The 24507-nt window shown below is 42.2% G+C and overlaps 1 protein-coding gene across 1 annotated transcript; it reads right to left on the bottom strand.

Moving 5' to 3' along the window:
• Positions 1-247: 247 nt before the first annotated feature.
• Positions 248-24507, bottom strand: LOC128409892 (cytochrome P450 2K6-like). Its single transcript, XM_053380414.1, has 9 exons — positions 24188-24507; positions 22076-22238; positions 21101-21250; positions 20552-20712; positions 17014-17187; positions 8034-8181; positions 1981-2165; positions 1487-1628; positions 248-1117 (listed from the first exon to the last, which is right to left on the bottom strand). Exons 1-9 carry the CDS (start codon positions 24368-24370, stop codon positions 930-932), a joined length of 1494 nt encoding a protein of 497 aa, XP_053236389.1. The 5' UTR covers positions 24371-24507; the 3' UTR covers positions 248-929.

Here is a 24507-nt window from a genome sequence, read left to right as displayed (position 1 = left end):
AAATATTGTCAAAGGCTTTCTCCGCATCCACAAATATCAGAACTGATTTAGTGTTTATATTCACTTCTAGCTTTTCCAAAATGTCAGTTATATTCCTCAGGTTATCAGATAGATGTCTTCCCGGAAGAAAGCCCGCTTGGTCCTTATGAATCTCTTCAATCAATACTTTTTTCAGTCTCTTAGCCAAAACATCAGCAAAAATTTTGTAATCCACATTTAGTAAGGATATGGGACGGTAGTTCCAAAATGGAACTTTCCTCTCTAAAAGAAGCTGAACAACTTTGGCTTCCAGTCCCGTCCGCCCCCCCCCCCTTGAGTAGATCGCAGTCTCGTGGGAGTTGGACGTCCCTGTTCTAAGCCAGAAGCAGAAAGTCACAGAACTAATTGACAGCATGGAGATGCCAAAAGCAAACCCAGTTGCCAGATCTATTATTACAGAGTTTTTAAAGAACCCAGAGAAAACAAAGCCATTGTTTGACATCAACCAATACAGTTCAGAATCAGAATACATTGCAGCCACAGATGTCAACATACCCAACTTCCTCAACCATTCCACATAAGGCATGGTTTCCAGACCTTTTTTGGTCTTCATCACAATTCTCTGGACATCCACCTGGGAATATGATGCGTCAAGATCTTTGAAAGTATATGTTAACATGGGAATACATGCAACCAGATTTGTTGATTGATCTCTATGCCCCAAGTGTCATAAGAACTCTGGGCCAGGTTTTAAGTAAGAGATGCTCCAATGCTAGTTTCATGGGATTCGGCAGTAAGGCAGGTAAAGGGGAACGCAAGATTTGTGACAAAGCACGGACCAATTCCACCCATAGGCTACTCAACCCAAATACCCCTGCAGAACAGGGGTGTTTTAAGAAAGGCTCGCATTGCACACACAGGTAAGCTAAGGAAGCCAGGAGCTTTGAGTCTTAGAAACGTGGCAGAGCGCAGAGCTGGTGGGGCATGGGTGATGTTGTAAGCCCAATAGCAGGAGTAAGGTCCAGGTCTTCCTGAGATGTTCCAGGGGGTGGCTGGAAGGTGAATCTCTGCAGGAGACTTGTGAAGAAGAGGAAGAGCTCCGTTTTGGCAAGAGTCTCACCTAAACATGCTCTCCGACCTGTATGGAAACATAGGCAGCAGAGAAACTGGGTTTAGCAGTTGCTTAATAACATCCCAAATCCTTTAAAGCAGACTAAAATGCAGAGATAAAATAACAGCTCACAGTGCCCATCTTAAAAGAATTATGAGCTCCCAATACGAGCCATCCTGCAATGCTGAAAACCAGGGGTGGAAAACCTTTCTCAGTCTGAGGGCCACATTCCCTGGTGAGCAACATTCCAGGGGCCGCACACCAATGGTGGCCAGATCTAGTGGCAGAAATGGCCACAGTAACGGATGTGATTCTTACCTTTGCACAATGCATGTAAAAATCCCATTGACTAAGCACACACTATGCAGATATACACAAAAGAAAAGAAAAAGTTACCTGCAGAGAAAGGCATGAAAGCATCTCTCTTTACGAATTTTCCTTCAGAGTTGAGAAAATGCTCAGGATAGAATTTATGTGGTTTCTCCCATTGAGATTCATCATGCAGCACAGAGGACAGCAACGGTATAATGTATGTCCCCTGCAAAGGCAAAGCAAGAGTCATTTTAAAATAAAGTGTATGCCTCTGGTACAATAAATATTTAGTGTAGGAGAAATGAGATTTGAGTCCATCTGAGAAATGTCTTTTGTTTGACCATGATCTCCCACTAGAAATGGTTTGTTTTCCAACCTTGTGCTCCTTTCCACTGAGATCTGTTTAATGGGTTGAAGCTGATGCCTGAAACCTTCCGAAGGGTAGACTGAAAGCTTACAGTGCAATCCTATACAAGTCTGCACAGATGTCAGCCACGCTGAAGTCCAAGGCGCTTACTCCCAGGAAAGCCTTAAAATATATTGTAAATAGTAGGCAGCAGTTCAATAAAACTGATCACCTTTGGAATGAAGTAGCCATTGAGGGTGACATCTGTAGCCGTGGCATGTGGCAGGTTGGTTGGGACGATATCAGCAAATCTCTGGATCTCATGGATCACGGCATCCGTATAAGGCATTTTTGTTCGGTGTTCAATCCTTGGCTGAGAAGATCCAACAACCTTTGCAATTTCTTCTTGGACTTTTACTGGGGAAACAAAAAGAAATATGTTTATTTTTCTGCTCAGATTATCTCTGTGACTTAGGTCTCTTAAAAATTAATCTCTGAAGCATAAAACTGCCACAAACTCGTTCTACAGTTACATAGGCTCACAAATTTAATCTCTAGAATTTAACAAATGTATTTTTAAGAAGAACAAACAAGCAATTAAGACAATAACCTGATATACTGAGGGAGAGATATGCATCCAGGATGATTATTATAATATCACTGCTGGGAATACTCTGAAGTGGTATCTTTTACATATAAAGGTCAAAAACAAAGATTTTGGGATCCTCCAGACCCTGACAAATTCTGGAGAAAATATGGGAAAGAGTTTCCTGGAGAAAGAGTATTTGGAAGGGAAGCTGGAGGAAGGAAGAGGAAGATTCAACAGAGGTAGAGGCAAAAGACAAATAAATAGGGAATATACTCACATACTTAGTCTCTAGAATGTGACACAGGTATTTTTTAAACAGGAAAAACATTTTAGCCAATAACCTGATATACTGATGTAGGGCAATTCATCCAGGATGCTTATTACATTATCACTGCTGGGAATATCCTGAAGTGGTATCTTTTACATATAATGGTAAAAACCAAATATTTCGTGGGCCTACCGAGCCATACAAATTTTGGAGAAAATATGGTGGAAAGTTAGCTGGGGAAAGAGCATTTGGACAGGAAGAGGAAGATTCAACCGAGGTGGAGGCGAAAGAGAAATAACTATGGAACAAGATGGCTTTGAAAATTCTAAATGGGAATGTAAATAAGCAAAATAATAAGACTAAATGAATAAAATTGATCATGTTGTAAAGAAGTTAAACTTGGAAGTTATATGCCTCCAAGAAACAGGAAAACTAGTAGCTTGGCAAATAAAGAAGAAAGAAGAAAAAACTGCATTGATAGAATAAATGTAGGAGGTAGAGTTGTGGAAAATCTGAAAAAAATAATAGATCAATTCATGAGCTTTTATACAGCAAATGAGGTAACGTAGAGGAAATGGGTAAATATTTAGAAGACAACAGAATGCTTAAGATAACAAAAGTTGAAATGTCATTTCTGAATAGACCTGTCACAATGATGATTTTACAGCAAGTAATTTTACAGGCAAAATTACGGAAGGCACCTGGACCTGATGGAGTTTCAGCATATATTATTAAAAAATTACAAGATTACCGAATGCAACCTTTAAAAGATATTATGACTATAACTTTGAATACAGGAGAGTTACCCAAATCCCAGAAGAGTGTATACATAACTGATTCATAAGCAAAATAGAGATCCAAAGCTGGTTAAGAGCTATCGACTTATTTCGATGTTGGATAATGATTAGAAACTGTTTGCAGACATGTTAGCTAATAGGTTGAAAACTGTATTAAAAGAGAAAGCATTTAGACTCTGAGAAAGCATTTGCCAATGTTTCCTGGGACTTTATATGTTTAAGGCTTTGGAATATATGGTTTGTGGAGACAGTTTTATAAAAGGAGTTAAGGCAATATATACTGATTCATCAGTAAGTAATGTATTGACTGAGAATTGTGAAATAACTAAAGGAACTAGACATGGTTGCCCACTATCACCTTCATTGTTTATAACAGTTTTAGAAGTTTTGGCACAAAGAATAAGATGTAATAAAAAAAAAAGTGGGAATAAAAGCGGGAAAGAGACAATATGAATAATAATATAATATAATATAATATAATATAATATAATATAATATAATATAATATAATAATATAATATAATATAATATAATAATATAATATAATATAATAGCTTTTGCAGATAATGTGGTGATATTTGTCGAGGAACCAATAGAGTCAATCCCAATGGCATTGGAAAAGATTTTTTTATTTTATTTTTTAGAAATAGCAGGTCTTAAAATTTATAAAGATAAAACCAAACTCCTGGTAAAAAATATGAATGATGAGGGTAAAAATAAATTACAAAGTTTATCCATCTTAAAGAGTGAAAAGAAGATTAAATATTTGGGTGTGTGGTTAAGAGCAAGAATATAAATTTGTATGGGACTTCCGGGTTAGCGCCATCGCCTAATGGCGGATTCCCTCCGAGCTCCGGAGGGAATCGGCTCAGCAGGGGTCGGGTCCTGCCGCGGCGGCGACGCGGGGACCCTCAGAAACCACAGGCGCTGAAGCCTGTGGACCTGGTGACTCGGCGGGCACCATTTGCGCCCCCCCGACCCGCAAAGGAGCCTTTTTAAAGGCTCCGGAACGGGGGACGGAGAGCGGTGCGGTGCTGTGAGTCGACTGCTTCCCCTGCTGAGTGAAGCCGCATGCCATGGACGGAGAGCGCTGACTTCTTTCTCTGAACATTTGGATTAAAAGCAACAACCCGTGAGTAACACGGAAATTGGACGTAAAAGGGAAATTTTCCTTGGGAATTAGGCACGACCGGGTAAGGTGTAAAGAGGAAGTACCCGCCTTGTAAACATCGTAAAGCAAGGATTTTATTACTAAGGTTGTGAGAATACCTTTCTTCTTTGTGGAGAAAAGCAATTAACTCTACGTTGGGGCAATTTAAGTGATTGTGCTGGAGGATAAGAGCTAACATTGAGAACGGAATTCACCCCTCCCCCAAGACCCGGGAGCGATCGGTGAGAGAGCCTGCGGAAGAGACATAAAGACTTTGACAGCTGTCAAACTAGCTGTCAAAGTTGGGAAAAAAGGAGAACTTTGTTTCTGCTGTCTTTGCTGGTTATACTCGTTACAATTTGGTAACAAATTGTTAAAAATAAAGAAGAAAAGGCTAATTTGACTTTTGGGTTGGAACTGGAAGAGATTAAGAAACTAGAATCCCTCTAGAGGGGGTTTAGGACATTACAAAAATGGCTGTAAGTGGAAAAATACTGGCTGAACTGGAGAAGACTTTTTTTCTCTTGGGAAAGTTGCAAGAACAGAGTGATGTTTTGGCAACAAATGTGATAATATTGAATGGAACAGTAAATAAAGTTGCTGAGCCTGGGAGGGACTTGACTCAAGTTTTTGCAGTTGAACAGGAAAGTTTTGCAGTTGACTTAAAATTTTTTGCAGCTGAATATGAAAAGAAATTTGAGAAATCCGAGAATGTGATGAAAGAGGAACATGATGATTCGAAGGAAAAAGAAGGAGGAGCTATAATGCCACAGATGATTGAGGAGAGCCAGAGGCCGGTTAAGATGGATATAAAGGAAAATAAGATCAGGATGATGAAAATTTGGTTTGAATTGAAGAATGGAGAATGGAGAGATCTCCCTATGTGGAGATCTGAAGACCTATGGAATACAAACTTGGCTAAAGTGGAAACTGGAGCTTTTGGGACATTTGGACTTAAGAGAAGTAGGAAACAAGATTTTGGCTCCATTTTTAAATACGGAGGCCTGGCTGGAAGAAACATGGACCTTATTGGGACAGAGCTCCTTCGAGATTCGGAGTTTAATATAAAGGACTATCAAAAAAACCGGCAGAGAGGAATTGAGAGAGAATTGAGAGCCTCGGACGTGAGGTCGCCAGGCTGACTGCAGATGGGCTGATGGACTTTTTGTTGGGGTTCGAAACCGGGAAAGGGGGTGGTGGGGCTTTGGGAATCCAAAGGGTGTATAACTATATTCTGTTTTAATTAATTTGGTTTTGCCACTAACATAAAAATGGGGATTTCGGGGAAGGGAATTGGGGCCGACCTTAGAAAAAGACTTTTAAGAATAAGTATTGACGTATAAAGATTGAGGTTTATAAGTTAAAATTGGTTAATTAAATTGAGGGGGTGAACCTAGAAAAAGATTTTGAAGAATAAGTATTGATGTATAAAGATTGAGGTTTATAAGTTAAAATTGGTTAACTAAAATGAATTAGAGAAAATAAGGTAAAGTTTGGGGACAAGAACTTGCTGAGCTAAAAATTGGAACTGGAATACAAGAAGGGGAGGTGCGGGGAAGTCAAGGAAATTGGTCATTGACAGTAAGAAATGTAAGTTGTATGTGTGTTTAATTGTTTTTTTTCCCTTTATGTTTTGTTTTTATTTTTTTGAAAATTTCAATAAATATCTTAAAAAAGAAAAAGAAAAAAGAATATAAATTTGTATAAGGATAATTATTTAAAAACTTGGGAGGATATTAAAATAAATTTGCAAATATGGAGGAGAATGAAACTTTCATTACTTCAACCATTAAAATGAATGTATTACTGACAATATTCTTTTTGTTTATCCTTATTATTCACAGAATAAAATCAAAATAGAAAACCACAAAATACATAATCAAAATAAAAACAACCACCCAATAACCCCCCTACAAAAAAACCACATTTTAAAAGGTCATGGAATGCTTCAATCAATACCAGTGATCAGGACGACAAATTGTTTTAACAAATGGCAAAAATATATTTCTAAATATATCTGACAAGGAAAAATAAGAATAAAACATAAAAAAATTGACAGATGAAAGAGAAAGGAGGTTTTTTCCTGCCGCATATGAGATTCTATAATGAAGCACCTTGTCTATGCTGTTTGAGGGAATGATTGTTATTGAATAATGCACATATTTCAGATTGGGAAGCTCATGATAATATTTTTGGTTGGCCCGCTTACTTGAGATATGAAAATGTGAAAGTACATAAAGGTTTTACAAACCATATAATCAGGAAAAAAATGTATAGAGTATGGGACAAGTATAAAATCCTTTTGGAGACCAAAACACCACTATGGCTTTCACTTTTGGAGAATTTACCGGTAAATTAAATTTTTAAAAAGATTTATCAGAGATATTAACAACATGGTTACAATATCATCATTTGAATGAAGTCTTTAAAAGGGATATGAAGCGGGCAGTTGGGGAACGAAAATCACAACTAGAAAGAGACCTGTTAAACTGTAATGTTAAAGTGATATCTAAAATGTATAAGATCTTATTGGAATGGGAGACAAAGGACGAACAAGTGAAATCTTCAATGATACACTGGGCAATAGATATTAGTAAAAATATAGAAATGGAGGCATGGGAAAGTTTATCAAATGTGGATATAAAATTTGCAGAATGTTATTGTTTAAGAGACAACTATATGAAAATGTTACATAGATGGTACCTGACACCTAGTAAATTGGCTAAAATGTATAAATCCAAACTGAATATGTGCTGGAAACGTAAAGAGAAATAAAGTACTATTTTTCATATGTTTACTGGGAAATGATATATGATGAACTGAAAAAGATGTTTAAGATGTTTAAAAAGCCATAAGCTTTTCTTTTGGAAATTATGAGATCAGAACTACCTAGAAATTTATTTAGTATAGAATATTTAGAAATTTATTCATGTATGCAATTTATATAAATTTATACAAATTTATTTATTTATGCAGCCACTGCTGCAAGATTAAAATTTGCTCAAAAACGGAACGATGAAGAGGTTCCGACAAGAGAAGAATGGATATAGAAATTAATGGACTACGCAGAAATGGCAAAACTTACTGGGAGAACAAGATTATTCTTATTTTTAGAAAGCAATGGAAATGGTTCATTACGAATTTACAAACAAACTGTAAACATACTAAGACATTGGCAGGATTAATAAAAAACCAGCAGTTTCAATATATCTATAGGATATATACCGGAATATATATCTAAAATAATATGTTGAGATAATCTGGAGTATGCAGGAATATGAAACGAAATGTAACGAACCACAGAAAGAGGGAGAAGGGAGTCCCGGTTGAAATGTAAAACTTATGACTGAACAATTGTGTGTGTGTGTGTGTGTGTGTTTGTGTATGCAAATTATAAATATTTTCTCTCTCTAATAGTTACATATAACTGGAATTAAGATATCTCAGAATAATGGGAGCCAACCCAATGAAAAGCACTCACTCTGAATTTCAGGATATTTCATCATTAGTAACAGTCCCCAGCGCAGTGTGGTAGACGTGGTCTCCATGCCAGCAGCAAATAAGTTGGCCACAACGGTTTTTAAGTTTTCGTTGTGGAAATATGCATTCATCTTCTTCTTCTTCTCCTCCTGGGTTGCAAAGAGTATGAACTGATTAAAACGAATGTAGTGAGAAAATTTCATGTGCAAAGATAAAAATCAATACCTGACTGGACCCGATGATCCAAAGTATCATTGCACAGCACCCCAGACGCTAAGTAGTGAGCGATGCCAGGTTTTCCAGACTATGCCATCATGATGACATAGGGTTTATTTATTTATTTTAAAATAATGTTTATTAATTTTCCAATAAAAACCTTCCAATTATTAACAAATCAAATGAAATAATATACAATATTACCAATTATATATTCCAAATTCAAAGAAATTTTAAAGGTGGACGTCAGGGAACTGCCATCGGAGCCAGAGGCGGAGGGAAGGCTCCAGAGGGATGCCGGAGAGGGTCCCAGCAGGCAGAGAGGCAGCCCATCTGCTGGGGAAGGAAATCAGCGTAACACCAGTGGGGAAGGGGGGCAGATGGGGGAATCGGAGAGGAGGCTCCAGGACTCTTCACTGGAGACCAGTGGAGAGAGCACGGGTGCTCTGCTGCCCACACCCTCCCTGCGCAGAAGACTTCCGCGCAGGGAGAGTAGGAGGAGACTTGGCGTCAAAGAACTTCTTTGCTGGAAGAAGTTCAAGAAACGCCCACTGACGGATTCTGCCAGCGACTGAAACAGCCATGAAGTGAAGGGCTGTCCAGACAGAAAGGGTTCAACCAGGTAACCTAGCCAGGAGTGGCGGCAACTTACGCAGGAGCAACCCCTAGAACCATTACAGTGGGATTCCTCATGTCCTGGGTTTCAGAGATAATATATTTATTTGTTTTCTGCTTTCTTGTTAATTTCCAGTTTCCAAATTCTGATTAACTGTCCTTGTCTTCTCAATCAATCATTTGCTGGTATGTGACTCCCAATCTTGTTAGATTATTTTAAAAGATAGTTCTCTCTTGGTGGCACCTCCCTCTGCTGAAAGTCCTGGGCTTCCATCCAAAGTTAAGAATAACGGCCCTGTTTTCTCTTTGTTCTCTTTTGATGAACTGATGTTTTGAATGTGTCCAGTAAATGCAATTTGGTGAGGGTGTGCTCCATAAACAGTAAGTTATATAGAAATTGTTCCAGCTCTTCTATGCACTCCTTGTCCTCCTACCAGTTTTCCCGGGCCCTAGGAAAAACCAGCAGGCACCCAAAATTTGCTGTCACTCTCTCTTCAAACCATTTGTAAAAATATATTCATGCAAGCAAATGCATTTTTATGTAAAATACACCCCTTTTTATAATCGAGAAAATATTTCCAGCCTCTCTGGGGAAGGAGGATTCTTCTTTTTGTAAGTGTGCAGCAACCGCCGCCATCTTATCTCCACTTCAGCCCAAGCCACTTCAGCCCAAGCGACTGTATAATTTAGCAGATTTTTCTTTCATTTCCTCCATCCAGGAAACGCCCGTTTTTGGTCTGAATCTTAGTAATTTTAAAAACAGGTGTCCCTGCTCAAGAGATTGAATCCAGAGAGTTCTTCTGTGCCAGGGTCCAGCACCCAGCGTCCTCTGCCCCGACATCTTGTTGTGGGTGACAGATATCAGACGATCTGTGGGTGAGACAGCCCCCTCATCCCCTGGAGGGGTCAGCAGGACAAATTACCCTCATATTAGTCTTGAATTTCTGGCACAACTGGGTGTCCTATCTCATGGGAAGCAGCCATATCCCTTGGCAAGAAACAGGAAGTCCGATATAGGGTTTATTTACACATATATACAACCCAAGCATAAGATAGAGGGGCTCAGCATCAAGACCCCAAAATGTCTTGCTTCTCGATAATCACAGCTGTTGTTCACCATCTACCAGCTAAGAGAGGAGGTCGGGGAAGCTTGGCAATCCAGCTCCTCCTTCTCTGATGCGAATCGTGGTGCTTAACTCCTTAGCCAACAGCCTTTGTTTAGACAAAGGAACTAGCGGCAGTATTTAGATGACAAGTACCGGTATATGGCCCTCATCTCACAAAGAAACTTGTCTGACTGATTCAACAATAGATTCCTCCATTAGAATTAACCCTTACTGGGTACAAGGTCTCCACAAGCTGGAACGTGCTCAGGCATCATGCAGACTGACCCCACAAACCTGCAACAGTATTATGATTGCATACATGGAAGGCAGAATTTCTGGTGAACACTTGTGGAGATCTGAAATCAGGGTTACCATAAAGTGTTGCTTTCTGCTGACATATATGGTTCTCAGTTGAACTACTTTAATGCATTTACTCATAGTCTTTAATGTATTTACTCATAGTCTAAACTGGAAAAATGACACAGAAATACCACATATTCATCTGCAACTGTTTCATTAAACTGATATAGACAATGTGGTGCCCTCCATATTTTTGAGATTGCAACTCCCTTCAGCCACACTTTCTATTTTTTTTAAAAAAATGATATTTATTCAAAATTTCATGAATGCAAATATGAAAAAAGAGAAAAAAGAAAAAATACAAACAGAAAAATACAGCAAAAAAAATAAGATAAAAAGAAAAACCCAAGAAAAGAAAACTGCAAATCTCAAATAGCATCTTTTCATTTGCTTATTTCTTGAACCTCCTCACACCTCCCTTTTTGTATTCTAATTTAATTCATTATTCCAGCAAATTCTTCCCATATTTCTCAATTTTAATTCAAATAATTTATCTTAACAATCTATCTTATTTATTAATTTAACATAACTTTTCCGTCTTTTAATAAGTTCTGTTATTCAGTTTACCTTAATTTCTTTAACCTTATCTTGTCTTAAAAACCTTAAATTTTCAAAATTTCAAAATTTAAACCGTATTCATACATAACTCCTTAAATCTTTTTTTTACTAGAGCCAATTTAGTTCCTTTCCAACATGTTCCCTGATATTTCATTAATGTTGCACTAATTCCAAAAATAAAAAGAATTTTTTCTTAATATCTCTAATTTTTATCCAACGTCCCTTCTTCCTGGTCTCGGGTTATGTCAGTCCTTTCTAACCATTACATCCAGTCCATCAATCTGGTGATCTTATGTCCGAGGCCCTTAAGTCTCTTCTAGGCCCCTTCTGCAGATTTTCTTGTTCTTGTTTGTGCTTACGTGTTTCTTTGTCTTTTGTTGGTTTCTTTCGTAATTTCTCCCCTTTCTCCTTGGGGAGTGGGTCTCCAGAGGATTCCATCCGGTAATAATTTCCATTTTCCTTCATCAGGCTAGCCCATTCCCCACAGTCCCACTCCCCGTCATCATCTTTGTAATCCAGGCTGTTGGATCAGGGAGCCTCCCTACCTTTCCCTCTTTAAGCCTTAACTTGGGGCGGGAGGGTATTCATGGGGGAGTTCTTGGACTTATCTTATCGAAGTTAGGCTCAATGGAGTTCAGCAGTTTCCTCTACTTCTTTGGCTGTATTTCAAGCCAATCCGTCGTCCGGGAGCTCCAAGGTTGTAAGTCAGTGTAGAAGTATCAGTAAACAGTGCGACGGTAAAACAATAAAAGAATAAAAGAATAAACTAATTAAAACGAGGCGACAAGACAGACAGCCAATAGTCTTTAAGGTCCTTAAGGTGCAGTTTTGAGGTCTTGAAGAGGCTAAAACTGATAAAAACTAATAAAAACGCTTAGTTGAAGTCGGAGGCTCTGATTAGGCTGCTACCTCCGTCGCCATCTTGGCTGCTACCTCCGTCGCCAGTCTTTGCAGGGAGGGGAGCCAGCGCCACCTTATCCGTTTTCATCCGCTGTCAATTCAGGCTTGATAGGAATAAAAAGAATGGGTATGTTATAAATGGGCTGTAGCAGCAAAATGGACATTTGATCCAATTTGTCTTGGGTTCTGGGCTTTTATGGTGGCTGATGACAGCTTAGGGGTTTACATAAGGAGGCGGAATTGTTGAAAGAGGAGCGGGGAGGATCACTCCTGCAAACACCTAAATGCGTCCCAAACACCGCCCTACGACTGGAAGCGGGCTTATACAGCATTAAAGCCAAAGTATGGATAAGAACCTTATGCACTTGGCTAAGACTTAACAACTCGCCGGTTGGACTACTTTCCCTGATGCTTCTTGACAAATTCCAATCTAGTTGGTTGAAGGGCACTCTCAGAAAACTGGCCACGTATGGTCTCTCCCCAGAGTATTTATTAAGTTTAGAAAGGGGAAGGGCCAAGAACATAATCAAAGAAAGACTCAGGGACATTGAAGCCCAAAATGACTTTAATCAACTTCCGATAACTTATAAACTTCTATACAATCCCCAAAGGCCCCATCTAGCAAACTATCTCAAAGTTCTAGACAACGCTAAACACCGATGGGCATTTTCCAGGGCCTGCTTTAACGCTCTCCCTTCAGCTCTTCTACAGGGAAGATACAATAAAATACCGATCGAACAAAGATTATGTCCCTGTAACAGCAACGAAATCGAAACCATTGGGCATGTCATCTTATACTGCCCATTATATCGAGACTCAAGAAAAGAGCTGATTGAACTGATTCTGAGGAAAATACCTCGTAGTACAGATGACACCTATATCAGACACCTCTTAGCTGACAAAGAGCCCGAAATTAACAGGTCCGTGGCAAAGTACTGTTACATTACAACAAGAATAAGACGAGCAATGATGACAACAACGGAGTTCAAATTGTAAGCATCGAAGGAACGATAATAAACAGTAGTGACACCTGAATTGAATTTTTAAAATCTTAAAAGTCGAAACCTGGTCATAAATATAAGCACCATTTTTGTGAATTGGCCATATTTCTACTGTTATTAGTAGCACAATACTACTTTTAATGTCATATTTTTATAAATTGCTTTCTGGTCACTGACCGTATTAAAGATATTTGATTTGATTTGATTTGTAATCCAAAAAATAGTTATCCAGAAGATAGTTGTCCACCTGTTTCATAGTCCCACTAGAGTTGAGAGCTTCCTTGACTCCAAAAACTTCCAGACACTCTCCAAGTTCAATCTTCCAGTGCAGTGGCTTTTGCTCCTGCAGGACTTTGGATCTCTCCACTTGTGTTGTTTGAGGTGTAATCGCAGCCTCTTCCTTCCTCATCTGGCCTTGGACTTGCCCTGTCAACCAAATTCCTGAATTGGTCGCTGTATAGCTTCTTTATCCTTATTTCCTGTTAAATCATATTCACTGGCTACAGCATTCATCAGGTCCAACTTTTCATTGATCAAGTTCATTTTCTCATGCAGCTGCTCCAGCAAGGCATTTGTTATGCCAAGGGCAGATACCAAACCTTCCTTCCAACACATTTCTGTTCAAGGTCAAATGGCTGGTCCCATGATCCCAATCTCACAGCTGTAAGGTCTCCAAGTAAGCTGCAACAGCAAACTGACAGGCTCCCTCGAGGGGACACAATTTCTATTTGTATCCAATTTTTAAAATGTATCCAACAAAGGAGATTACTTTCGGTTTTCAAATACTTTGTTTCTTTAAAATGCAGAGATGCAGAAAGTAGCGTTGAAGTTAATTTATTTCTTTTCTCTTCTTCTTTTTTTAACTATCTGTCAAAATGCTCCACTTTCAATCAATGGATGTCTCAAACAATTTCTGTCCAGACACCCCGTCCCCAGGTTTGGGACGATGGAAACTTAAATTCCTTTATTCTCCTCCTGCAGGATTGAACAGTCAAATCCCCCCCCCCTTTTCTCCTGCTTCCAAGGGGGTTTTATTGGTTGTGGATGCAGGAAATTTCCAACTTTAAAACAGTTTTCCAGGCTATTAGATTGCAAGGTCTTTGCTTCAGTCTATATACAAAAAGTGGAAAGCGGACTTCCTGTTTAAACCTTCCCGCTTCGTTGCCTAATTCACAAATTTTGCAGATTTCTTAATCCAATTTTCCATTTTTACTCACGGGTACTTGATTTAGAGTCCAATTGTCATCAGGAAAAAGTCAGCGCTCTCCGGTGATGGCTGTGCGGCTTCCCTCCGTGGAAATAGCAATCGGATCGCGGCACCGCGCTGCTCACCCCACTTCACTCCGGAGCCCCGAAAAGGGGTTTCCTCGCGAGTAGGGGAGGCGCTCTTGGTGCTCTGCCGAACCCCACATTCCCAGGCTTCTCCGCCTGGGATTTCTAGTGGGTCCCCGCCTTCGCCGCGACGGGAAGACCCAATTTCCACGGAGCCCGTTCCTCCAGTCAGAGGAACTCCACCATTCGTCGTTGGCGCTGACCCGGAAGTCTTTTCAGCCACACTTTCTAACAGGAAGAGTAACACCGATAGAGTTGCTGGTTGTAATAGCTGCCTGTCCCGCTGGGAGTCAGAGGGGAGTTCATTCAATAGTTGTCGTATGACACCAACCAGCAGTGGGGAGTTTTTCAAGATTTTCACCATACTGAGCACTTTTTCTAAGATCCACACTGAGCCAAACTGAGCACTTTTTCTAAGATCCACACAGTCCTTGCTTATCAGGGATACATTCCTAGCATTTCTCTCTCAAAAAGGCGCAGCCATGCAGTTTCACATTACAACCAGCAGAATCACAAGTGAGGCAGAGGATCAAAAGCAGAGTGAAATAACATTAAAACTTCTTAGCTGTTTAGAACCTTTATTTGGTACATATGCTAAAAGATGCTTTTCAACAACTTATATTTCCACTATTACTTTGCTGCATATTTTGTCCTTTTTAAATCTATGCTGTAGTTCTCTCACGAAACAGTACTTGCCCAAAACTTGGATCTTAGCACCCAATAATTCTCCTTTCTAGCATTCCCCCCCCATTGTACAACTGCTCTCCCAAATGGCCATCTAAAAGTGGCTCAGTCTCAGACTGCTGTGAATTTGCAGCAGGACAAACTAGAAACCAAAAAAGAAGAGAGAAAAAAAGAGGATAATAATTCTAAGATCTTTATTATTTATACCTTAACCCTTATTCCAGACCCAGAAGAGTGAACCCTCCCAGTTCCCACCTCTTTCCTCAGCTTCCCACCCTGAGGGATCCTCTCTGCATCTCACACAGATCCTTTCATCTTTGGTCCATCTCCTTCCTGAGGGTATCTTCATTTATCCAAAATATATAACTTCAAAAAACAAAACATACATACAAATAGAACGTACAGAGAACTAACAATGATTAAAAGTCACAGAAAAGTAGTCTTCCGCATATGTGAATTATGTATATAACTATTATTCAAAATATTCAGATTTTCACAACAGCTTCTTTTAGTTGTTTCATCCCTTCATACAGCTGTAAAGCTGTTGTTTCCCCATTTAGGCAGGGAAAAGTCCAAGTCTTTTCCCACAGGTTCTATAGATTATTTCATCTGCAATTGCATCTCTGATCAAATCTCTCCAAACTTTCTGCACATCTCATCTCTTAACTGTGCTAACTGTTCATTGTGGCATTTTCATATATTTTCAAGAAGCAATGAAGGAGTAGTTATTTTTGCCTGATTTATGAGACACCCCCCACACACACTTGAGCGTCTCCGTTATGCTGCCCTTGTGATGCAGATAGAATTCGCTTTTATTTCCCAGTCAGGATAGCACGGGAAAGACAGGATAGCACGGGAAAGACTTGCCAGTTTTACAGGCAAGTTAAAAGCAAATTCAAGTGTGATGGCCTGGGATTTGGACTCGGATGCTGAACCTGAGGGATCCCAGCCTGCACAGGATTCCCCGCCTCCAGAACCAGCTGAGCCGGGGCTGGGGCCTGAGCCTGAAGGGTCCTCACCTGTGCTGGATCCTCAGGTGCAGGCATCAGCTGAGTCTGCTCTGGCTCCTGAGGTGATGGAGGACCCATTGCCTGCAGGTGCTCCACTCTCAGCCCTGTCAGAGGAAACTGAGGTTGCCTCTGGGTCCGGTCACCCTTCAGCCTCTCCTGAGCTGCAGAGGCTCAGGGCAGAGAGGAGGAAGTAACTAAGTTCCTGCAGCAGGAGTGCTCGCCTCCAGGCCAGGAGAGGTGAGTCACCAGAGGATTGGGGCCGCCCTATGCCTCGGGGCAGATAAAAGCCGGCCAGCCGCAGTCCCAACTTGTGGGAGCAACATTGTTGGTTGCTAATTCCTGCCTGGCCCCTGTCCTGCTTTCGTGCCTGAGCTCATGACCTGCCCTGTCTCCCTGCTTGCCTGTTCCTGACTTCACCTGATTCCCTGCCCTGCACCCAGCTTCAGCTACTACGGAGTGCCTCCATGTTGCGCCTTTGACCACGGACCGGACTTGGACCTCGCCTCTCGGGTAACCCATGGGACCAGCACACCAGGCCTGTATATCTGCTTTAACTTTTCAAACTCATCAGTAATTAGTTTAAGATTTTAGAAATAATTTCCAGCCTGTTATTTAGAACTCTGTCATCACCCAACCACCTGTTTCCTTTTCTGGGTGCTAATTAATTGATAAGCAGAAACTCCAATTCATATTCATTTCCAGTCTTAGTAATGGTTAAAAGAACTGAAGCCCTAATTTAAGGCTGATTGGTCAGTGCATGGGCCAATGTTTTTTCCTTGCTCTGAGATGCCTCCCCACCCTCAAAGCTTCCTATCTCCTCCAGTGTGAAGAACGCCTTCTTCTCAGCACATGAGGCATTATCCCATCGTCCTTGTATCAAAAGGGAGTCTGGCAACCAATATTTATGACCTGATTACCTCTCATCACTGCATAATTATCTATAATTACATGTTTTCCTGATCAGGGATTTTTCCCCCAGAAATGCTGTTGAGCATGCAACCATTCACCCTGCAGAGGCAACTTCTGTAAGACATTAACAATGGTTGACTATTGGGAAAGGGGAGGAAGTATGCCAGGTTGGTCCCTTCTGAAGTGAGACTTGCTGACTACAACTTACGCATTCACTTGCGAATACGCCCTTAAAACATGAATTGAAAATGGCAACACTTATTCTGGGCCAAATTAAAAGACTCCATTACCTCTTGCTGTTGGATAAGAAATGAGTCAATAAAGCTCCTCTGGTCATTTTCATCCAGATCTCTGAGGTGTTTTATGAAGGTGGCATTTATGAAGGCAAACAGTTCATCTCTGTTTTGAATGATAGTCTTACGAGCCCCCAAAAGAAAACCAAGAGCAGGAAACATGTTATACAGCTGAAAGGATAAAAATGTGAAAAAAGAAAAAGAGACATTAGAAAAACTCAGTATTGTACTCTCAGCTGGGTCTCTCAGAGAATGACTGCCCAAATACAAAACAAAACTCTTGAATGCCATTTGGAATAGGGGGTGGGCTATCTCAGCATAGCATAATTTATGTGCAACCCTGGAATAATAGGTTATGGCAGTTCTACTCTGGAGGTTTGCCTTCAGAGAGGGAGATCTGCCTTTGGAGGCCCCTTCTGAGCCATCATGGAATTCTTCTTCCTTGTCCTTGGAGACCAGATGGCAGTGAGGCCAGAAAGCGTCTGTGCAAAAGAGACTTTTTTTGTAGTTACAGGATGACTGTACCGTGTGAGTTTTCTAAATATTTTGAATTAGCACCAGGTTTCTCAAGATATTCTATGTTTTGTAGTGAACCCTGAACAATATACAATAAACAGGTAGCCCTGCCCACTTTGCATACACTGTTATAATAATAATAATAATAATAATAATAATAATAATAATAATAATAATAAATAATTTATTATTTGTACCCCGCCCATCTGGCTGGGTTTCCCCAGCCACTCTGGGCGGCTTCCATAGAAACCAAATATACAGTAAAATATCATAGATTAAAAACTTCCCTGAACAGGGCTGCCTTCAGATGTCTTCTAAAAGTCCAATAATTGTTTATTTCTTTGACATCTGATGGGAGGGTGTTCCACAGGGCGGGCACCACTACCGAGAAGGCCCTCTGCCTGGTTCCCTGTAGCTTTGCTTCTCGCAATGAGGGAACTGCCAGAAGGCCCTCGGCGCTGGACCTCAGCGGCCGGGCAGAACGATGGGGGTGGAGACGCTCCTTCAGGTATACTGGGCCGAGGCCGTTTCGGGCTTTAAAGGTCAACACCAGCACTTTGAATTGTGCTCGGAAACGTACTGGGAGCCAATGTAGGTCTTTCAAGACCGATGTTATGTGGTCTCGGCGGCCGCCCCCAGTCACCAGTCTAGCTGCTGCATTCTGGATTAGTTGTAGTTTCCGAGTCACCTTCAAAGGTAGCCCAACGTAGAGCGCATGCACCACTCTGGCGAGACAGTCCGCGGGCAGGTAGGGTCTCAGCCTGCGTACCAGGTGGAGTTGGTAGTCAGCTGCCCTGGATACAGAATTGACCTGCGCCTCCATGGACAGCTGTGAGTCCAAAATGACTCCCAGGCTGCGCACATGGTCCTTCAGGGGCACAGTTACCCTATTCAGGACCAGGGAGTCCTCCACACCAGCCCGCCCCCTGTCCCCCGAAAACAGTACTTCTGTCTTGTCAGGATTCAAGTTCAATCCATTAGCCGCCATCCATCCTCCAACCGCCTCCAGGCACTCACACAGGACCTTCACCGCCTTCACTGGTTCTGATTTGAAAGAGAGGTAGAGCTGGGTATCATCTGTATATTGATGGACACCCAGTCCAAACCCCCTGATGATCTCTCCCAGTGGCTTCATATAGATGTTAAAAAGCATGGGGGAGAGGACGGAACCCTGAGGCACCCCACAAGTGAGGGCCCAGGGGTCTGAACACTCATCCCCCCCCCCACTTTCTGAACACGGCCCAGGAGGAAGGAGCGAAACCACTGTATAACAGTGCCCCCAGCTCCCAGCACCTCTAGACGGTCCAGAAGGATGTTATGGTCGATTGTATCAAAGGCCGCTGAGAGATCCAGCAGAACTAGGAAACAACTCTCACCTTTGTCCCTAGCTCGCCGGAGATCATCAACCAGTGCGACCAAGGCAGTTTCAGTCCCATGATGAGGCCTGAATCCCGATTGGAAGGGATCCAAATGGTCCGCATCCTCCAGGCATGCCTGGAGTTGTTCCCATGCAATCGGAGAGGGCGCTTCGGAGCCAGACAGTCAATAGCCCTGGTTAACTCCGCATTCCAGCGGGCCACCAGGGAATCAGCTGAAAGGCCATCAACATGGGATAAAACATCCCCTACCACTCTCTGGAAACCATTTGGATCCATTAAGTGGTGGGGGCAGACCATCCGAATAGGTCCCACCTCCCTGCAGAGGGGAAGGGTCGCGGAGTAGTCCAGTCGCACCAGGAAGTGATCTGACCATGGCACTTCTTTTGTTTCACTTTTACTTAGTGTCAGATCACCCACGTCACTAGAGGTGAACACCAGGTCTAAGGCATGTCCATGACTATGAGTTGGGCCAAACTTATTCAGGGACAGCCCCATGGAGGCCATGCTTTCCACGAAGTCTCGAGCTACCCCTTGTAAGTCGTGTCGGCATGGATGTTAAAATCCCCTAGGACAACCAAATTAGGTGTCTCCAGGAGAAAATCCGCCATGACCTGAAGCAGCTCGGGCAGGGAATCCTTGGTGCAGCGGGGAGGTCGGTACACCAAAAGGAATCCTGTACTGCCCCTATTCCCCAACTTCCAGAACATGCACTCAGAAAACTGGATCTTTCCAGTAGGACGCCTGGTGCAAGCTGGTGACTTCCTAAAAATCACTGCACCCCCCCCTCCCTGCCCACATGACCTGGGTTGCTGTGCGTAAGAGAAACCTGGTGGGCAAGCAGCGGCAAGGACAGGTCCATCTGCTTCCTCCAACCAGGTCTCTGTCACACATGCCAGGTCAAATCCTCCATCCACAATCAGGTCGTGGATGGCAGTGGTTTTGTTCATCATTGACCTGGCATTACACAGCAACACCTTCAGGTCATGTGGGTTTCCCCTGTTGATTCCAGTATCCATCCGGTCAAGGCCAGACCCGGAGGCAGGGATAGTCTTCAAACAACGACTAAACCTGCCTCCTCGGTAATAACACGGTCTGGTCTTAGCGTAACTCCGCCTCCTGCCCATGATCACCGAGATCAGATGTCCCAGTGCTTCCCCCCCTGTGGAACTTGTCCCAGCCATCGTGTTGGCTGGGGCCCCACTCCCAGGCAGCCCTGATCCCGCCCCTTAAAAACAAAACACAAACTATACAGAACCAATAAAAGAACAAAAAACAAGAACAGAACAATTATACTAAAATTAATCCCCAACCAAATATCCATCCCACCCACCCACCCCCAACAAAGGAAAAAGGGAAATAAAGAAATAAAAATTTAAATTGCCATCGACTGCTTGAGGACATTTTAAAGCACATTAACCACCTGGAACAGGGAAGCAATGGCAGAACACTTCCCACACTTCCCCAAAAGTTTGTTCCAAATAAGGGCCTGGGCCACGCCCCCTGGGCCAGTTGGAAAAGGCCCTGGAAGGGAGCAGGCCCTGCAGTACTCACCCAGCCGAGTGACTGGGTTTGTTTGTTATAATCAACTGGGTTTGTTATAATCAACTGTTTGTTTGTTTTAATTGTAAAAAATAGATTACCGTGACTGAAAAGCTTCCAGCGAGCCGGACATTTTCATTGACCAACTTCAGAAGTCTTACGTATGTGGGATCTTCATAGTCAAATCGCTTGTCTAGTAGTATGGCCACTATTATATTAGCAACCGCTGCATTCATAATTGTGGTGGTCTCAAATGGGTTTCCTATACATAAATATGACAGTTAAGCAAAAATATTCTGTTTAAAATGTGGGATGTAAAACACATAAGAGACGGGTACAACATTCCTAGAATGGACATGCTAAGTCTGTTCTTTGTTGCCTTAAATCCCTAGTGGCAGCTTCCCTATGTGTAGACCTCATTTAACAAACAAACTGATCCTAAGTGCTGCTGGATGTGGCCATAGCTGGGCTAAGAAATGCTTGGAAGTCACAGGAGTTATTGCAGTACAATCTGCACGTTACAGGAACAGACGAATTGCAGGGAACCCTGGGAGCTGTGCTTCTGGAAGTTAGGAATATGTAACACAATAGTCTTGGCACCATTAAACTATGCTAGTATAGCTATGCACCAGAGGAAAACACCAACTCACCTTCATAAGATTCAAATTTCTTTATCAGGACACTGCATTCCTCAAGAATTCTATCCTCTATGGTCCTCTTTCCCATTCCGTAGTCCCGTAATGTGCTTAAAGCAAACCGCCGCATCACTTTCCAGTTTTCACCATTAGAAAAAATTACACCTGATGAGACAGGAGGAAAGGTTTCATGTCTGCATGGCCATTGTACAAAAATATCAATAAATTGTGTTCTGCATTTCTTCCATGGAGCTGAGAATGGATCCCAGCTATTCTCCCATTCAGACTTCTGAGCTTTGACAAAGTAGCTGGCAGCTGTGTCATCAGAGCATGACCTGAGAACCCATTGATCAATATTTTCCATTAAAAAGTGTAGGCTAGAGTGAAGGTTGGTTTTTACATGTCAGGGATCCCATCAGAACTCTGCTTGTTACTTTGTATTCCATTATGCCTCCTTCATTTTTCGTCTCTATATAGGCTGGGGCAGAAAATGGTCAGTCAGTTTCCCCTTGGTGTGTGGCATTACTGTGCTGTGTGACTATTATTCACAATCCTCCTGTCTCATTCTCCCCCAGCTCTACAATATGACTGTTGGGAAGAAAGCGGGAATGGGAAAGGTTTGCTTTAACTGGTCTCCATTTTTGTTTATTCAACAGAGCGCCACTTATCCACTGAAAGTCAAGACCAAAAAAGGCTGACCTGGTCCAGTCTTTTTAACATTTTAGCTTGATCTGCAGAAATCCACAGGTTACACTTTTTGTGACACATTCTCAGCCTAATGCCTGCAGATACTCTGTCAATGTCAAAGGCACTGAGGTGGGTTGAAAAATTCACAAGGATTTTCCCCCACAGGAAACAATGGATTTCGATGACTTGCTTTGCAAACACTCCTCTTACAAACCATTTCTTGGGAACAGATTGTGTTCACCTGGTGGGAGCAGTGTGTGTTTGCAAGCATTACCAGTTCCAATAGAAAGGGAGGTGCCTCACCAAAGCCTTCTGCAACCTCTTGAAATAATGGAACGATGGGCCTGTCAGCAAATGCGTCCGCCTGATTAACCAGAGCCTCCTTTACTGTCTCATATCCTGTCAACACCACAGTTTTCTGGGGTCCCATTTGGATGCCCAAGACAGGGCCATACTGCTTTGACAGCTGGAATTCAACAGAAGAAAAAGTGAGAAACAGAGTTCTGGCATACCCAAAGAATATATTAATGAAAATCCTCTCTGACAGAACCAAGACTGCATTAACTACCACCCAGTCTCAAATCTTCCATTCTTGGGCAAGGTGATTGAGCGGGTGGTTGCTGAACAACTCCAGGAACGTCTAGAGGATGCAGACCATTCGGATCCCTTCCATTTGGGATTCAAGCCTCATCATGAGACTGAGATAATCCAGCTCTACCTGTCTTTTAAATAAAAACCATTGAAGGTGGTGAAAGTCCTGTGTGAGTGTCGGGGGGCGGTTGGAGGATGGATGGTGGCTGACAGATGGCGGTTGAATCCTGACAAGACAGAAGTACTGTTTTGGGGGGACAGGAGGCAGGCAGGTGTGGAGGACTCCTGGTCCTGAATGGTGTAACTGTGCCCCTGAAGGACCAGGTGTGCAGCCTTGGAGTCATTTTGGACTCACAGCTGTCCATGGAGGCGCAGGTCAATTCTGTGTCAACGCAGCTGTCTGGTACGCAGGCTGAGACCCTATCTGCCAGCAGACTGTCTTGCCAGAGAGGTGCATGCTCTAGTTATCTCCTGCTTGTACTACTGCAATGTGCTCTATGTGGGACTACTTTTGAAGGTGACCCGGAAACTGCAACAAATCCAGAATGCAGTAGCTACACTGGTGACTGGGAGTGGCTGCCGAGACAATATACCACTGGTTCTGAAAGACCTACGTTGGGTCCCAGTACATTTCCAAGCACTATTCAAAGTGTTGATGCTGACCTTTAAAGGTCACCTGTATACCTGAAGGAGCGTCTCCACATACTCCTGTTCAGCCTGGACACTCAGGTCCAGGGCTCAGGGCCTTATGGTGGTTCCCTCACTGTGAGAAGTGAGGTTACAGGGGACCAGACAGTGCCTTCTCAGTAGTGGCACCTGCCCTGTGGAACGCCATCCCATCAGATGTCAAGGCAATAAACAACTATCTGATTTTTAGAAGACACCTGAAGGCAGTCCTTTTAAGGGAGGTTTTTAACGTTTGATGTTTTATCATATTCTTAGTCTGTTGGGTGGCCGGGGAAACCCAGCCAGATGGGCAGGGTATAAATAATAACAACAACAACAACAACAAAACAACAACAACAACAACAACAATAATAAATTTTATTTATATCCCGCCCTCCCCAGCCGAAGCCGGGCTCAGGGCGGCTAACAACAATCAAATAATCAAACAATCAAATAATCCAACATTCTAAAAACATTTCATTATAAAAATTAATTAAAATCAAATTAATGGCAACCGTTAAGCAAAATTCTGTGCAGGTTGCCAGAGGAGGGAGTCAGGCTGTGCCCTGACCAAAGGCCTGGTGGAACAACTCTGTCTTGCAGGCCCTGCGGAAAGATGTCAGGTCACACAGGGCCCTAGTCTCTTGTGACAGAGCGTTCCACCAGATTGGAGCCGCAGCCGAGAAAGCCCTGGCTCTAGTTATTATTATTATTCAGTTGGGGCAGAACAAATATTTGCTAGGCATAATAAGAAAACCAGAACAAATTAGGCAGTTGTAAGGATAAAAGTGATTATACCTTTAATGGCACCTCTCAAATCTAGTTTAGAAAGATAGGCTGAAGGAGGAGGCTGGGCTGGGCAAGGTTTGCATTGGCACTTTTGCACCCTTGAAAATGGAGGCAGAGTCAAACGGGATTAGACACCAGACACCTTATTCAAATTACCAGTTATAAAATGCAACCAGGTCCTATGATTGGGAAAGATAAGAGGCGGTTCTGTAGCACACAAAGGGGAGATGAGATTTATAGGCTCTAAAAGAACAAAATGTAATGCATTATTGATATTAATAATAATAATACTAATTTTCTACTCCGCTCATCTGATTGGGCTGCCCCAGTATCCTTTAGCCTTGCCATGGGAAGAACTGGAATCTTTACCTTTAACATGGTTCTGTGAGGCCTCTTGCGATCCATGATGTGGAGATTCCCAATGAGAGGTAAAGGCCTTGGTCCTGGTGGAAGATTTTGGGAGCTCTTGTTCCAGAAAGTGCCCAGTTTCAAAACAAAGGAAATCATAAGGATAAAGAGGAACAATGCTGGAATCGGCTCCATCCAATCCATTTTGTTTCAGCAAGCAATTTTTTTTGCAGTGGTTATAATGAAAGCTACAGTGCAGTTTGGTCGAGGACAATGTCTTGCAACTGCAGTGAGCAGCATATATATTATGCTAGGTACTGTCTCAAGCTAATCATTAAACC

This window comes from Podarcis raffonei, chromosome 3, assembly GCF_027172205.1.
Source record: "Podarcis raffonei isolate rPodRaf1 chromosome 3, rPodRaf1.pri, whole genome shotgun sequence".
NCBI lineage: Eukaryota > Metazoa > Chordata > Lepidosauria > Squamata > Lacertidae > Podarcis > Podarcis raffonei.
The sequence above is the reverse complement of the archived record's forward strand: the minus strand, read 5'-3'. Positions and strand labels throughout refer to the sequence as shown.